General features: G+C 41.9%; 1 protein-coding gene across 1 annotated transcript in view; it reads left to right on the plus strand.

The window, feature by feature from the left end:
• Positions 1 to 16407, plus strand: part of clspn (claspin) — a 46444-nt gene that overhangs the window by 18206 nt on the left and 11831 nt on the right. The window contains exons 6-14 of the mRNA XM_078422906.1: positions 820 to 901; positions 2026 to 2134; positions 4263 to 4894; positions 5804 to 5995; positions 10487 to 10656; positions 11784 to 11865; positions 13507 to 13600; positions 14184 to 14254; positions 15250 to 15467. Coding sequence (XP_078279032.1) covers positions 820 to 901; positions 2026 to 2134; positions 4263 to 4894; positions 5804 to 5995; positions 10487 to 10656; positions 11784 to 11865; positions 13507 to 13600; positions 14184 to 14254; positions 15250 to 15467 — 1650 coding nt within the window. The remainder of the gene's footprint in view (positions 1 to 819; positions 902 to 2025; positions 2135 to 4262; positions 4895 to 5803; positions 5996 to 10486; positions 10657 to 11783; positions 11866 to 13506; positions 13601 to 14183; positions 14255 to 15249; positions 15468 to 16407) is intronic.

A 16407-nucleotide genomic window follows, 5' to 3' on the forward strand; every position in this document is an offset into this window, starting at 1 on the left:
GGATCGACCTCGAAGACTCCGGTCGCAGGGCCTGGACTTACCATCTCGGAGGTTTCGGCCGTGCGCCCTGCAGACCGCAACATCAGGAGCTCGCAGGTCCCTGGCTGGCGACCGGCTTTTGGGAGCTCCAGCCGTAGCAGCTTCGACCGCCCCGAAGCACGAGGCACGATCAACCCGCCCGCAGGCCCTTCATCGCCCTGCGTGGCCCGGCCGCAGCACTTTACATCGCCCGGTGGGGGCTCAGGACTCTCATCGCCCTGCGTGGCTCGGCCGCGGCATTTTCCATCGCCTGGTGGGGGCTCAGGACTTTCATCGGCCTGCTCGGCTCGACCCTGGGACTTTCCATCGCCCGGTGGGGGCTTCAAGGGGTTGGGAGCCTCGATCACCTCGTGGCGCCACGGGAGAAGAACGAGGAGGAGATAAGACTTTGCCTTCCATCACAGTGAGGGTATGCCTAGAGCAATCACTGTGATGGCTGTTTTGTGTAAAAAATTGTATCTGTGTGTCTTGTGTTCTTTAATGTCTACTGCCGGACACTGACGTGAGAGGACGCTGGCGTTGATTATTCGCCGCTTTTCCGTCAGGATAGTTTGTCTGTTTGTCTGTTTGTTTCTATGTTAATTGTATTTGTAAAGCGCTTTGTGCATGTGTTAAGGCGCTATATAAAATAAATATATTATTATTATTATTATTATCTCCAAGGACCATCTGTTAACCAGTCCCTGTAGAATAATATTTGTTTAGTTTTGATTCTGATTATTAATTTGATTATTTCAAGTCTTGGGTAAATCAGTTTTTATTGATTCTTATAATTAAAAGGTGCGTATAGAGAGGAAGGCAGCCAAAATGAGTAAGGAGGCAATGCGTCAAATTCATAGTGAAACTCAACGACTGTTGCGAGGTGAGCTTTAAGAATATACTGGCACTTTTATTTCCCCAACTATTTGGTATTGTTGTTGTCGTGACTGGTTCCATTGTGTTTTATATGGGATTGCATAACATGATGCTAAGCAAGGTAAAACATGTTTTTTTTTGGCGTTACGTTATATGAACTGTTGTGTTCAGAAGTTAATGCTTCATGCTTTTCGTAAGTTTAGCTCAGCGATGCAGCGCGGAAACAGGCCCACCGGGTCTGCACTGACCCGCGATCCCCGCACATTAATACCACCCTACACACACTAGTGACAATTTAACTTTTTTGTACACCAAGCCAAGTCCGTAGGCTCCCACGGTTGGAGCTCCCGAAGCCGATCCCCAGCAAAGGGACTGCCAGCTCCACGATGCTAGGCTGCAGTGCGGACAGAGATACGATACGGAAAAAGTCTCATCTCCATCAAGGAAAGATTTTTTTTTAAGTTTCCCACACCCGCCGCATAATAGAAAACTAAAGTTACACTAAAACGTGCATTTAACAACAGACTAAAAACAACAAAAGAAGAAAAGGACGAGTGTTGGCGAGGCTGCCATCGAACGGCGCCACCCGGTTTAAAATGGAGTCAAGACATAGAGTTAGAGGTGCAATTGTTCAAATTTTGCTTTTGATCCTTTTATTAGGAAAGGAATTTGACAGATCGTGGTCTAATGATGATGCTGAAACTATTTAAAATAAATTAAAATCCATGGTGGCTACAATCATAAAAGTTTTTTTGAACCCTGCTTTCAGATTGAAATCAATGCTAAGGAAGGATGTAGTGAGATTTTAATAAGATGACACCAACGTTTTAAAAGAAATTGGCATTTGCATATCTAGCCTGGTATCTTGGTTATTGTGTAATGCAGTAATTAATTGGTTATCTTGTTTTAAAAATCCAAAAGAAGCAGTGAGTGAGAATATGTTCAATTAATTCACTCATAATCTAATTTCACGGTTCTACTCAATCATTCAGGTTCCTTTCATAGCGGGGGAAGCAGGTGTGAAAATGAGGGGGAATTATAGGTTATTGTACCCATCTAAAAGCCTGTTTGTACTGATGCCAAAGTTACCCGCAACTAAATATTTGTTATATTGCGATCTTATTTTTCCAGAGGCAAATTTATCTATGCCCTATCACCTGCCAGAACCACAAACTATTCATGATTTCTTCAAGAAACGCCCACGTCCAGCCTGCCAAGGAAGTGCCATGTCATTGCTCAAGTAAGCATGTATTGTTTTAGAGAGACAATAACTAGTACTGATTGAGAATGATCAGCCATGATCACATTGAATGGCGGTGCTGGCGTGAAGGGCTGAATGGCCTCCTCCTGCACCTATTGTCTATTGTCTATAGTGTGTATATACACCCATCAGCTAAAACATTATGACCACCTGCCTAATATGCTGTTGGTCCTCCATGTGCCGCCAAAACAGCGCCAACCTGCCGAGGCATGGACTCTGCAAGACCCCTGAAGGTGTCGTGTGGTATCTGGCACCAAAACATTAGCAGCAGATCCTTCAAGTCCTGTAAGTTGCGAGGTGGAGCCGCTGTGGATCGGACTAGTCGATCCAGCACATCCCACAGATGCTCAATCGGATTGAGATCTGGAGAATTTGGAGGCCAGGGCAACACCGTGAACACTTCATCATGTTCATCAAACCATTCCCGAACAATGTGTGCAGTGTGGCAGGGCGCATATCCTGCTGAAAGAGGCCATTGCCAGCAGGGAATACCATTGCCATGAAAAGGTGTACCTGGTCTGCAACGATGTTTAGGTAGGTGACGCGTGTCAAATAAATGTCCACATGAATGGCCAGACCCAGAGTTTCCCAGCAGAGCATTTCCCAGAGCATCACACTCCCTCCTTGTCGTTTTCCCACAGTCCCTCGCACATCGATGAACCTTGGGCGCCCAACACCCTGTTGCCGGCTTCTGGTTTGTCCCTCCTCGGACCACTGTCGGTAGGTACTCACTACTTCTGACCGGGAGCACCCCAAAAGCCTTGCCGTTTCAGAGATGCTCTGACCCAGTCGTCTGGCCATAACAATTTGGCCCGTGTCAAAGTCGCTCAGGTTTTTACTGCTGCCCATTTCTCCAGTATCCAACACATCAACTTCAAGAACTGACTGTTCACTTGCTGCCTAATATATCCCACCCCTTGACAGGTGCCATTGTAACAACATTACCAATGTTATTCACTTCACCTGTCAGTGGTCAGAATGTTTTGGCTGATACTCCAACTTAAGAAGTATTACCTACTGGACTTGTGCGTTGCTTCATTGTGTAACGTTTACTATTTTATGACTTTCTAGTAAACGATTAAAATAATTTAGCTTATTTTGGACATTGCACTTGATACTCTCCAGGAAACTACAATGGTTACAGTGGAGTAAATAGCCGCTTTCTGCGCTGTAAATATATAATATTAGCTGTTTTAGACAGCAATGCTTCCAATTGCCAAGTTCCAGATATCCTTCAGTTTGAATTGCCAGAGGGGAAATTGCAATGGGTTCATCCACTGCAGGCACTGCAATTACTCAGTCTGGATGGACTTCTTCCGAGCATTAATTTAAACTCTTGTATTTATAGTGAAATAATTAATAATCGGTACAGTTAGATTTGTGGAAAATGTGCATTAGTCTGAAAAGGAAAATTGCTTATTTGAGAAGCAGAGAAAAAGTATATGCTGTGGCAATTTTCTTGTCCCTGGATGTCTTTGTATGCCCTGCAAATCAAACTTTAACCATGTAACCAAACATCCTGGTCTTGTATTTATTTATTGAACTATTTAGTAAAAGGCTAAAATAATTTTCAGCACATGGGAAGTGAGCACATTTCCAAAATTAATCGTGGGAATTTGATTTTGAATTGTAACCTCTACGGCATCAGAATCTGCTTTCAAAGCTTGTGTCAGGGTTTTACCATGTTCTTCTAGACACGAAGATAGACACAAAATGCTGGAGTAACTCAGCAGGACAGGCAACATCTCTGGATAGAAGGAATGGGTGACGTTTCAGGTTGAGACCATTCTTCTAGACATGGCCTAGTGACAGTTTGCTTACCTGGGTTGGGAAAAATCATAGTGTTCTCAGCTAACTCCGGGTGTTTCAACTTATGATATAAACCAGCACATTATTCAAGTATTGAAAATAGGCTACATTGTTAGCGATGTAGTCTTTTGAAATGGATCTGCCCGCTGCAGGTATGCTCAACATGGTTGAAAAAAATGGTTTAGTTAACATGTTGAATAATATTTCAACATTTTGATTCCACTGCTCTTATTTTTACTTAGATTTAGAATGTTTTATTTTTTATGTAGTGACTAAACAATGCATAATTTTCTTTCAGATCATCTAAGTATCAACCTTGCTTACAGCAGGAAACCTCTGATTCCAAAACAGCGATTGAAATGTTAACTGGCATCCCTCAAGATGATCGGCTAATTGATCAAATGGTGCCAAATAATAAAATCTCCATTTCTACAACGACTCCAGAAATAGAAGAATCGCCTTTAAACATTTCAGATAATAAAGAAAATACTTTCCCTAACTGGCCTGTGACTGAAATCCACATTGAAAAGAATGAGGGACAAACAGAAATAGTGGAACAGTTGAGTTTCTCCACTGACATAGAGGATGGAGGAAAAGAATTTGTAAATCTTGTACATAGCACAGAATCTGACCATCACTCTTTCTCTTTGAAACTATCTGAGGAAACTGGATCAAATGAAAAACTTGCAATTATGCCCGAGGATCCTCCTGTGGATAAAATGCAGCCTGATGCTACCGTGAAACTTTCGGGTGATGTCTCAACTGTTACAGAAGAAGAGCGGCAGCAATTGGCAGCAGCTTCAATGAACAAGCACAGAAAATCCAAATTGGATAAATTACGGGTGCTGGGAGTGGATCTAACATTGAAACCTCACCTTTGTGCTGATGAAGGTGCATTTGTTAACCTGGAGGAGCCCAAAGTAAACAAAGGTTATCTTTCTCATATGTTGCATTTAGTTAATAACCGTGAGATTTTAATCTTGCGCTCATTTACACTTGACGGGCACATTAACTTCCTGTTGTTGCAACTAGGTTATCATAATGCCACATCTAGTTGGAACGTCTAAATGATGGGAGGGTACAAATTGATACTTCTGAGTTTCCTGAGATAAAGTTCTGATGTGCTTAATTGTGAAAAAAACATTTACTTTTTTGGAAGGAAGGTTCTTTAGGGAATTTAGCTCTAATCATTTTTTAGGCATCATATAACTTCAGAAATGGGTGAAGACGGGGTGCCAAATGATATTTGATCTATGTATTGGAGAGGTTTATTATTTTAGAAAGTTAGAATTTGTAAATTATTAGCCAGCAATGTCTAGAATTGCTTGAACCTGAATTTATTCAGTTTATTTATTCAACTGCATTAAACCTGCCAATGCTATGATCACAGTGATTCATACAGAATGATAACTGAATTAGTGAATGTCAAAGAATGATACAGCAATAGCAGGAAACTAATTAAGTCATAACCTGAAAGATTCATGTTAAATGAATCAACCTCCTGCTGTATCCCAGAACTAATGTAGATAGTTGTCCTTCAATTAGTTATCTAATTTCCAGTTATTGAATGTTTCAACAGTCCTATAGGCAATGCACTTTACACCATAATATGCTCCATCTCCGTACACTATTGACCTTAAGTCTCTGGCGACCATACTTCTTGCTAAATGCATTAAATTTCAAAAAAATGTTGTATCTTTTCAATGCATGATGTTGGTGTACTTTTTGCTTTTAAATGAATCAAGCAAATTTTAATTGAACGAAAGTGAATTCAAAAGAACTTTCTATTCGTTACTAATTAATTTACCAGTATTTGGATACATTTGTTTTTGTATTCAGAGCTTCAAGCATTAAAGGAGCGTTTCCTTAAACACTGTGTCAAGTCTGCTAAGCAGAATCAAGAACGGCGTGTTGAACTTAACATTATTCGAAAAGTAACCACTGCTGAGGGGAAGGAGGAGCTCAAAGCAGATTCCGTAACCGTGACCGTGGGCAAAAAAGAAGTGGAGGAATTTGTGTCAACAAAACCAGGCAAGTAATAATACTGAGGACTGCTGATCAGTCGGAGCATTAATTTTCATCTTGGGAAATAATGTAGAGCCTGAGCCATAATTAATTCCTCCTCTGGCCATAAAATCAGCACAGATGTTCAGTACAACATTTAAAGTTAATGGTTTCTGTTACTATACTGGCAAACTTGTGATTAATTGTGACATTTGTATACAATTTGCTCCCATTCACCACATTTCGTGTTTGCTCGATTGTCATTGTGGTTTGATTCTTGTCATTTGGTTTGAGAACCGGAAGTGACGTGAGAGGACGCTGGCGTTGTTTGTTCGCCGCTTCTCTCCACTTCTATTTTTGTATTAATTTTGCCGTTTTTGAAAAGATTTTCTCAGCTTGCAAAAATCCCTCTGCTTAAACAAATCCTTCTGCTTGACCTGGTATCATCTACCCAGCTCTTCCACCGCTGCCTCCGCACCCTTGGACTCCGCACCCTTGGACCTCTCACTCCTGTCTGTGCTCCTGTCTCTGCTGGCTTGGACTGCTCCCCTGTGGGTTACCTGACAGCTAGCGCTGCAGTCATCAACTCGCTACCGCTAACGCTAACAGCTGCCTGGCTGCCTGCTTGCCTGGCTACCTCCTCTGCCTGCACGTCCTCAGCTCCCTATTAATCCTTAGGCTGCTCAGCTTCCTCGATCCTCATAGGCCTTGCTCTGGATCAGCCTGCTGTGACGTTTTGATCTCTCTGGGCTCTATGCTCCTTCGCTCCTGCCTGGCATGGCACTGAAGTACTTGGCTGCGAGGCTGCTCCAGCTCAACAACCACTCCACTCCGCCATGCATCTCTGCCATCATCAACCACGGACTTCTACGACGACCTAAATACATCCACAGAGGCTCCGGTCACAAGTTTGTCTACTCCCAGACCGGTCACTCCATCCCTGCACTCTGGTCAGCTGATCGGACTTCCACTCGTCCATTACATCATCACAACAACGCACACGAGCGTGCCCCGTCTACATGCCCTGGCTAAATCACCCGTGTCCATCCACACCACACAAAGCAACATGAAGCTCACTCTGCTCAACATCCGGTCCCTGAACAATAAAAGCCTCATTCTGAATGACTTCATCCTGGAAAATAAACTGGACTTCCTCTGTCTCACAGAAACCTGGCAACAACCTCTGGATTACCTCCCACTCAACCTCACTACACCCAACGGATACTCCTACATCAATAAACCACGCTCGGAAGGCCGAGGTGGTGGGATTGCCGTAATTCACCGACAGGACTTCAAGATCAACCTCATCTCCATCTCATCTGCTCCTTCATTTGAACACCTGGCTTTCAAACTCTCTGGCCACACAAAATTAGTCATGGCAGTTGTCTACCGCCCTCCCAAACCACACCCATCATTCCTTTCTGACTTCTCTGACTTTCTGACCCAGTTCTGTTCTCTCTCCCCCTCAATCCTCCTCCTCGGTGATTTCAACATCCATATGGACTCCACTGACTCCACAATAACCGCTGACTTCACTGAAATACTCAACTGCTTTAACCTCACTCAACACGTCAATTTTCCCACCCATAACCGTGGACACATTCTGGACCTTGTCTGCTCCACTGGACTAAATCTACATCACCTCTCTGGCTCCGACCCCACCCTCTCTGATCACTTAGCCATCACCATGTCTGTCAACATTCCCACCCCAGCTCCAAAGCAAAAACGCAAAATCAACTTCCGCAAGCTGAACTCTGTTTCACCTACCTCGCTCTCATCCTCCCTCTCTGAAATAATGTCTGCCTCTCCCTTCGTTGACCTCCACAGCCCCTCTGACCTCACTGACTACTACAACCGCACTCTCTCCTCCTGCCTCGACCAGCTTGCACCTATAAAAACCAAAACAGTTTCCTTCACCCACTCTCCTCCCTGGTTTACCCCTGAACTCCGCGTGATGAAAACTCATGCCCGCCAACTTGAAAGACTCCGCAACAAAACAGGTCTCACAATTCACTCCCAAGCCTACAAAGACCACATACAGCACTATAAAGATGCCCTCTCCCGTGCCCACTCCACCTACTACTCTCAAATAATTCACTCTGGCTCCAGAAACCCCAAAACACTCTTCTCTACAATAAACAAACTCCTCAGCCCCCTGGACACCATCTCCCAATCATTCACAGTTGACAAATGCACCACTTTCCTTTCATTCTTCCAAAGCAAAATAGACAACATCTACAGCACCTTAACCACCAACGCACCTGCTCCCCCTCAAACCACCTGCCCCCCCTTATCCTGTCAGCCCCTGCCTCAGTTCTCCCCAATCTCCACCACCGACCTCTCTGACCTCTTCACAGGAATAAAAACTGCCACCTGCTCTCTGGACCCAATCCCCTCCAGCTTTGTCAAGGCCTGCCTTCCTGCTCTCTCTCCACTTATCACTGCAACAATAAACTCCTCCCTGTCCACTGGCATCGTCCCGCCATCCCTCAAAGTCACCCCCATTCTGAAAAAACCTGGTCTAAACCCTGACACCCCAAACAACTTCAGACCAATCTCCAACCTACCCTTTCTGTCCAAAGTTTTGGAACGTGCTGTAGCTTCCCAACTCAAATACCACCTCTCTACCAATAACCTGTATGAAACTTTCCAATCCGGATTCCGCTCAAACCACTGTACTGAAACTGCGCTCCTCAAAATCACAAACGACATTCTCCTCTCCTCCGACGCTGGCAACCTCAACATCCTCATCCTACTTGACCTCAGCGCCGCCTTTGACACCATAAATCACTCCATTCTCCTCACCCGACTTGAAACCTCCCTTAACATCACCGGCACAGCCCTATCCTGGTTCAAATCTTACCTCTCTGACAGACACCAGTTCATCTCCATTAACAACTGTAAATCCCCCACCGCTCCCCTCCCCCAAGGTGTCCCCCAAGGCTCAGTCCTTGGCCCCCTCCTCTTCATCCTCTACCTGTTCCCCCTTGGTCAATTAATCCGCCGTCATGGTCTCAACTTCCACTGCTTCGCCGATGATATCCAGCTCCTCATCTCCACCAAGTCAATCTCCCCCACCACACACTCTACACTGACAAACTGCATCACTGAAATAAAATCTTGGCTTCAATCAAACTTCCTCAAACTCAATTGCAACAAATCTGAAATCATCATCATTGGTCCAAAAACGCTCACCAAATCCACCCAAAACTTCATCCTCAACATTGATGGTCTCCCAGTATCCACCTCACCTCACATCCGGAATCTTGGAATCATCCTTGATCAAACCCTCTCCTTCGACAAACACATCACAAAGACAGCCTTCTTCCACCTCAAAAACATTGCCCGTCTCCGTCCATCCCTCTCCTCCACAGCTGCAGAAACCCTCATCCACGCCTTCATCACCTCCCGTCTGGACTACTGCAACAGCCTCCTTCCTCTATGGCGCACCCTCAAAAATCATCAATAAACTTCAATACATTCAAAACTCCGCTGCCCGTCTACTCACACACACACCTCGATCCGTGACCATATCACCCCCGTCCTTTATAAACTCCACTGGCTCCCCATCCCCCAGAGAATCCAGTACAAAATCCTCCTCATAACCTACAAAGCCCTCCATAACCTGGCCCCATCCTACCTGACCGACCTCCTCCACAGGCACACTCCCACCTGCACCCTCCGCTCTGCCGCTGCCAATCTCCTATCCCCCCAAATCCGGACCAAACTCAGATCCTGGGGGGACAGGGCTTTCTCCATCGCTGCTCCCACCCTATGGAACTCACTACCCCAAACCGTTAGAGACTCCTCCACACTCACCACATTTAAAACATCGCTGAAGTCTCACCTGTTCATTACTGCCTTCAACCAGTGAAGGTCACCTCACCTTCTGTCTCCTTTCTCTGTTCATTTATTTATTTACTTATTTATCTATTTATTCATTTCCCTATGTTCTCAAAATCTCTGTAAAGCGTCTTTGAGTATATGAAAAACGCTATATAAATAAAATGCATTATTATTATTATTATTATTATTCTTATAATGATGATCGCATTTTAAAACTAAATTTCAACTCTGTTTTCAACCATTTCCCTAAACTAATCACCTTGCCAAACCTAAAAATTTTCTAGCTATGAGGTAGTGCGGAAAATTGAAAGCCAATGAAGCAGGATAAATAATAAAGGACAATAACAATATTAATCTCAAGACGCTGACAATATTTGTTTCGAGGTTAGTTGCATTGTGCATGAAACTACCTTGCATCCCTCTTGCAATAACAATATGTTGGCCTGGTTGGGTTTTTTTTTCTAGGTGGATTTATACCTGAATCCAAGCAAAATATTCTTAAATGTCCTGCAATTTCTCTGGATCTAGTTTCTGATTCAAAGCTTTGGCAGCTATTTTGCCAAGAAACTAATTTTACAGAAATGGCAGTAGGATATGTTTGAGTTATGTATTTTTATTAAATTATAATAGTTAAGTAACCTTTCGTCATTAAATGTGTGTTGCATTATGCAGGGGAGAAGCTGCAAGCTTTGAAAGCCAAACTCCAGGAAGCAATGAAATCGCGGAGGCTAGAAGAGCGGCAGAAACGGCAAGCACTCTACAAACTTGATAACGAGCAGGGTTTTGAAGATGAAGAGGATGAGGAAGAAGACCTGACAGAGTCTGAAGAAGACGAGTCTGAGGTACATTCCATCTGTTTTTTTTAAAACTTGACAATAATGAAGAGGAAAATGAAATAGCACAAGGAAACGTTCTTAATGTACAAAGTATTCCCCAATCTATTACAATTGAACAAAATAACTCTGGGCAGATCTCAATTTGTTTTTTCCACATTACAGACACCATTGTTCAGGTTTTCATTCCAACTTTGACCACTGCTGATCTGTACAACAGCAGGGTGCAGACGAGAAAGGGAGTAGGGTGGCAGAGAGATTCATATTCATTCCATAAGTTTCTTTCTCCTTTTGTCCTGCTAATTCACCAAAAAATGTGAATCTGAATTAACTGAACCAGGTTAATACGCAAGGCATCAAAATACATCTATGAAGAAAGAGTGAATTTACTTACTGTTAAAATAAGGGTTGTGCAAAATTAGGATAACATTTCTACATATCAAAGATTTAAACCAGATTGCAGTAGTCAAATTAAATAAATGTTGTGCTGATATGAAAATTGGCAATTAAATTGATGGGGAAGAAAACTTTGGGCTGTAGAAAGATTAGTGGTTTGCATAAGTACGCATAAAAGTGGCAAATATAATTTGTTCTACTGACGTTTGGTTTCGGGGATGGGAAAGCAGGCCATAATAAATGTTGGGATACTGAACAGAGTAAAAGAATAGAGAAATCAAATTGACAGATCCGTGAAGATAGCAAGATAAGAAATGTCTTGGTCTTTTTTGTTCTGGCATAGTAAATATGTGAACGGTCACACGGGAACTATATACGACTAGTTGGGGAAGAGATGTAACATGGTGTATATTTCTGGTCAACACACAAAGAAAGTTACAGATCAATGAAAACCTTGCCAGGGCTGTAAGTTCTGGTTATGAGGAGAATTTGGAATTAAATTATTTGGGTTAAAGTGTAAGTTTTCCTGATTTTAAGAGATTTAAATGAGATGTATAAAAGTGAGAGACCTATACAAAGAGAACAAGGAGGTCCTAGTTTTCTAAACTGAAATTTTAAAAAACAGGGAACATAGATTAAAAGTAATTTGTGGAAGGAACATATTAATTGGTTATCAGATAGGTTTTTGTATTTGTCAAGTAATTTTTCTCGCATTAATGGAATGATTATATTTGTTTTAGACTGTAGAGTTCCTTCTTGGTGATGGAGGAGAGCCAGCAGGAGAAGCAGAGGATGATTCTCAATCTACTGATATTGCTCAGAGTAGGTGGAATCCAATTAAAAGGCACTTTGCCAGTTGAATCAGTCTTTCTATGTCTTCTGAATAGGATCAACATGTGTTGCATAACTCAAGTTTGTATGTTTAAGAATCTATCTTTAGAGAAAAAAATGTATTCCAAATTCAATGTGGGATTTTCCTGATTTCTCTATGGCTTCATGTTGTAACATGGCACTGGCAGAACGGTGACGCAGTGGCAAAGTTGCTGCCTTTCAGCGCCAGAGACCAGGGTTCGATCCCAACCACGGGTGCTCTCTGTACGGAGTTTGTACATTTTGCCCGTGACTGCGTGGGTTTTCTCCGTGATCTTTGGTTTCCTCCCACACTCAAGTTGTACAGGTTTGTAGGTAAATTGGCTTGGTATAAATGTAAATTGCCCTTAGTGTGCGTTGGATAGTGTTAATATGCGGAGTTCGCTGGTTGACGCGGACTCGGTGGGCCGAAGGGCCTGTGCCCACGCTCTATCTGTAAACAAAACTAATATTAGTAGCACTGACCTATTGGGGAGGTGAGTGCATTACTATTACTATTAGAATCCAGTACAAAATCCTCCTCATGACCTACAAAGCCCTCCATAACCTGGCCCCATCCTACCTGACTGACCTCCTCCACAGGCACACTTCCACCTGCACCCTCCGCTCTGCTGCTGCCAATCTCCTGCCCCCCCCCCATCCGGACCAAACTCAGATCCTGGGGGGACAGGGCTTTCTCCATCGCTGCTCTCACCCTATGGAACTCACTACCCCAAACCGTCAGAGGCTCCTCCTCACTCACCACATTCAAAACATCACTGAAGTCTCACCTGTTCAGCATTGCCTTCAACCACTGAAGGTCACCTCACCTTCTGTCTCCTTTTTCTGCTCGTTTACTTATTTATCTATTTATTCACTTCTCTATGTTCTAGAAATCCCTGTAAAGCGTCTTTGAGTGTTTGAAAAGCGCTATATAAATGTAATGCATTATTATTATTATTATATTTTAATGGGTCTAGCAAAAAAGGCTGTATTCTTTTTAATAGGTTATATGAATCAACATTTTATAGTGGTTTTGATTTGGCAGGTTCTTTTAAATACAGTAAAGCTCTGTTTAGATTTATAGCCGCATGTTGAATACAAGTAGTCTTTACGGGGTTTATTTCTGCCATGTTTTTGTTTAAAATGTTAAATACTTTTTCAGCTTTCCGCATGATGTACCTTAAAACAATGGAACACCTAAATGTTAGTGAAATAAATATGCAACATTTAGTGTTTTGACTAGCAAACACTCTGACATTTTTAAAATGTGATTAAAACAAGATTTGTTGACGAGATTTTATACGGCAACTTTTTTTATCTGCCCGCTTTTAAAGCTTGTGAACAGCTAGCTAAAGTCAGTCTCTCAGGAACAAATGTCAAGTCCAAGAAAGAATCAGTTTATCTTGTGAATCTACATGTAGTAATGTATATTCCCTATGTTCACTTTCAAATTGCAATTTTCTATTCTGATAAATGGATAAATGAATGGTGTGCATTTTTAAAAGGTGCTTAAATTTGCTAATCTCGAATGTCTCTTTGGGCAGCTAATTTTATGTGGAACCATAATATATATTGCCCTAACTTTCTGTGAATACTTGATTTCATTTCTAGACCCAGAAACCCAGAAGGAATCTACTCCAAAACCTGTCAAATCAGATTTTTTACAGTCCTTAAATTCTGGTACAGATTCTTCTTCTAAAACAAGGTAATTTCTAGATATTTGTTCCATAATTTGCTAAGTACTGATCCTTTGATGTGAACTATTAAAATGGTGTGCATTCTCATCTGATGACTGACCCTAGATTTGACTGGAAATCAATTACCTTTTTCCTTCTCACCTGCTTGTATTGTCTAACATTTGAAAATGGAACTTAATTCAATTTAAACTTGTTGAAAGTTCCTTTTCTCCATTTCTGCATGCTTGTGAAAATTATTGGTTCAGGTTGAGATGCAAATACATTTAAGACAGTTACTTAATTTTACTGCTTATATTTGTGGGAGAAAAATATTATCTGTATGATACAGTTATGGTAGGATGTGCATGAAGTACCAATCTTTGCAAACACCTTAAAATTTAATGTCACATTTGTGATATTCAAAATAAGAATTGAACCCTTACTGTACTTGTATTGCATGGTGGTGCTGTAGTACCAAAGCTGTGGAATGGAATTTTCATTCAATTCACTGTTGAAGAATTTTCTACATGCTGTTTTTGGAAAAGCATTAGTTAATGATATGTATAACAATAACTTATAATTATATCAATTAGAGAATTATTATTTTTTCAGTGAACAGGCTTTGGGCAACAAATTGAGGCTGCAACTTCAACAAACCCCACCCAAAGGAAGCAGTAAACTTGGTAAAGAGTTTTCCTCTCATGTCTCATCTATCCTCTACTAAAACTTTTGTTTGTTCCTGAACTGGAGCCGAAACGGTGCATGATAGCGTAACAATTTTACGCCCACCTTACCGTCGTCCCTTTGGTGCTAATGGAAGAAGTTTAATTGAAATTGGTGTTATATTTTTTAAGTTATTCACATTTTAAAGTTTAAATCTATCTCTGAGGGAGGGGGAGGTTAAGAGGGGTGGAGAGGAGGGGAGGGGGGGGGGGGAAGGAAGGAGAGGGTGCTGCACCAATCCAGGAGAGGTTTGGGCCCAACGGGTCCACTTGGTCTAGTTACTACTAAATAGCAATACAGGCAAGGATTATTTAAATAGATTATTTCAATATCTGGAAGCAGAAACCATTCTATTCTCATGTCTTTCCCTTATTTCATACCTTCCACTTGATCAATCAAAAAAGCAATATATAAAGAAAGACAGACCTTTGGCTCTGTGACTGATCTAGTAGAATTAAATTTGATTATATTATTATCATTATTTCTATTGAGACTTAACTGGGCAGTGCCTTGTTACAATTCAACAGGTTGCAGCCATGTTTGATACCAAGATTGTTGTTCTAAGAGAACCTAGCCCAGCAACATCTAATCTTCCCCTCTTTTACTTTGATACAGTTTTCTGATTAGTAATTTATTTTTCCTCATGAATACGTTTTCCTTCCTTGTACAAATACCGAGTCAGTCGTAATATCTTAATTGCCAAACTGGTTTATCTGGACTTGATAATTTTGTAAACCAGTATTTACTTTTTTAATGCACGTATTTCAAGGATACAAACCTCCTAAATGTGCTTTGGTGAAAATGTTTTTGTTTGTAGCCTTTTGAAACTTGGTAAGGGAAACTTGCAGCTTCTCGAAGGCAGACTGAATATGGCAGATATTTAAAGTGGCACAAGGTATATTGATAACCATTGTTTGAATAAAATTGTTTGACAATATATGCATCAATGTTTCAGATGATGATGACTCCATCTCCCAGGCATCCACAACAAAGGACAATAGCCACAACAGCAGCTTTGAGCTAATTGGATCAATGATTCCTTCATATCAACCAATTAACAAACACCCTGGCAGATTAGGAATTGCTTTGCATGGAGGATTCCGATCACCATCACCTAACCTCTTTAATCCAAATAGTCAGTTCAAAACTAGCTTCATTAGTTCAGCATCTAAGGTAAGCATACAATGCTAAATTCTGGTGTGGCAGATTTGTTTTTACATTTATTTATCTCCTGGATTGAGGACTGTGGCATATATCTTTGACGCTCCAATACTAGCTATTGCAAAAGTCAACAAGTCAACAGGACCTTTCTGTCCTGGTTCTCCTCCATTGTCAGAGTGACGCTAAACAAAAATTGGAGGAACAGCATCTCATATTTCGCTTGGGCAGCTTACAACCCAGTGGTATGAATATTGATTTCTCTCACTTCAGGTAGCTCTGGCATTCCCTCTCTATCCCTCCTCCACCCAAGTCGCACCAGCTTTTCGTTTTCACCCTACAAACAGCTAACAGCCTGTTTCCTTTATCGTCATTATTTTTTTGCATATCTCTTATTCATTGTTCTTTATCTCTCCACATCGTTTCCCTTATCCCTAACCAGTCTGAAGAAGGGTCTCGACCCGAAATGTCACCCATTCCGTCTCTCCAGAGATGCTGCCTGTCCCCCTGAGTTACTCCAGGTTTTTGTGTCTATCAACGTTATAGAGTAAATTTCATGAAACATTTGGACTCAATGCCCTGAAGCAAAGCAGGTTTTTTTTAACTGTTTGAAAACACTAACTAAAAAGCTGCCACTAAAATTTGTGCTTGGTTAACCTTGATGAGCAGGCATGGAAAATTGAAATTTTGTCTTAATTGGGTAAAAGGAAAGAAGCAGAGGGTGATGGTGGAAGGTTGCTTCTCGGACTGGAGGCTTATGACTAGTGTTGTGCCGCAGGGTTCGGTCCTGAGTCCGTTACTGTTTGTCATCTACATCAATGATTTGGATGAGAACATACAGGGCAAGATTAGCAAGTTTGCAGATGATGCAAAAAGGGGTGGTTTTGCAGATAGTGAAGATGGTTGTGAAAGATTGCAGCAGGATCTGGATCGATTGGCTCGGTGGGCCGAGGAA

The sequence above is a fragment of the Rhinoraja longicauda genome, chromosome 27, assembly GCF_053455715.1.
Source record: "Rhinoraja longicauda isolate Sanriku21f chromosome 27, sRhiLon1.1, whole genome shotgun sequence".
Classification (NCBI taxonomy): Eukaryota; Metazoa; Chordata; class Chondrichthyes; order Rajiformes; family Arhynchobatidae; genus Rhinoraja; species Rhinoraja longicauda.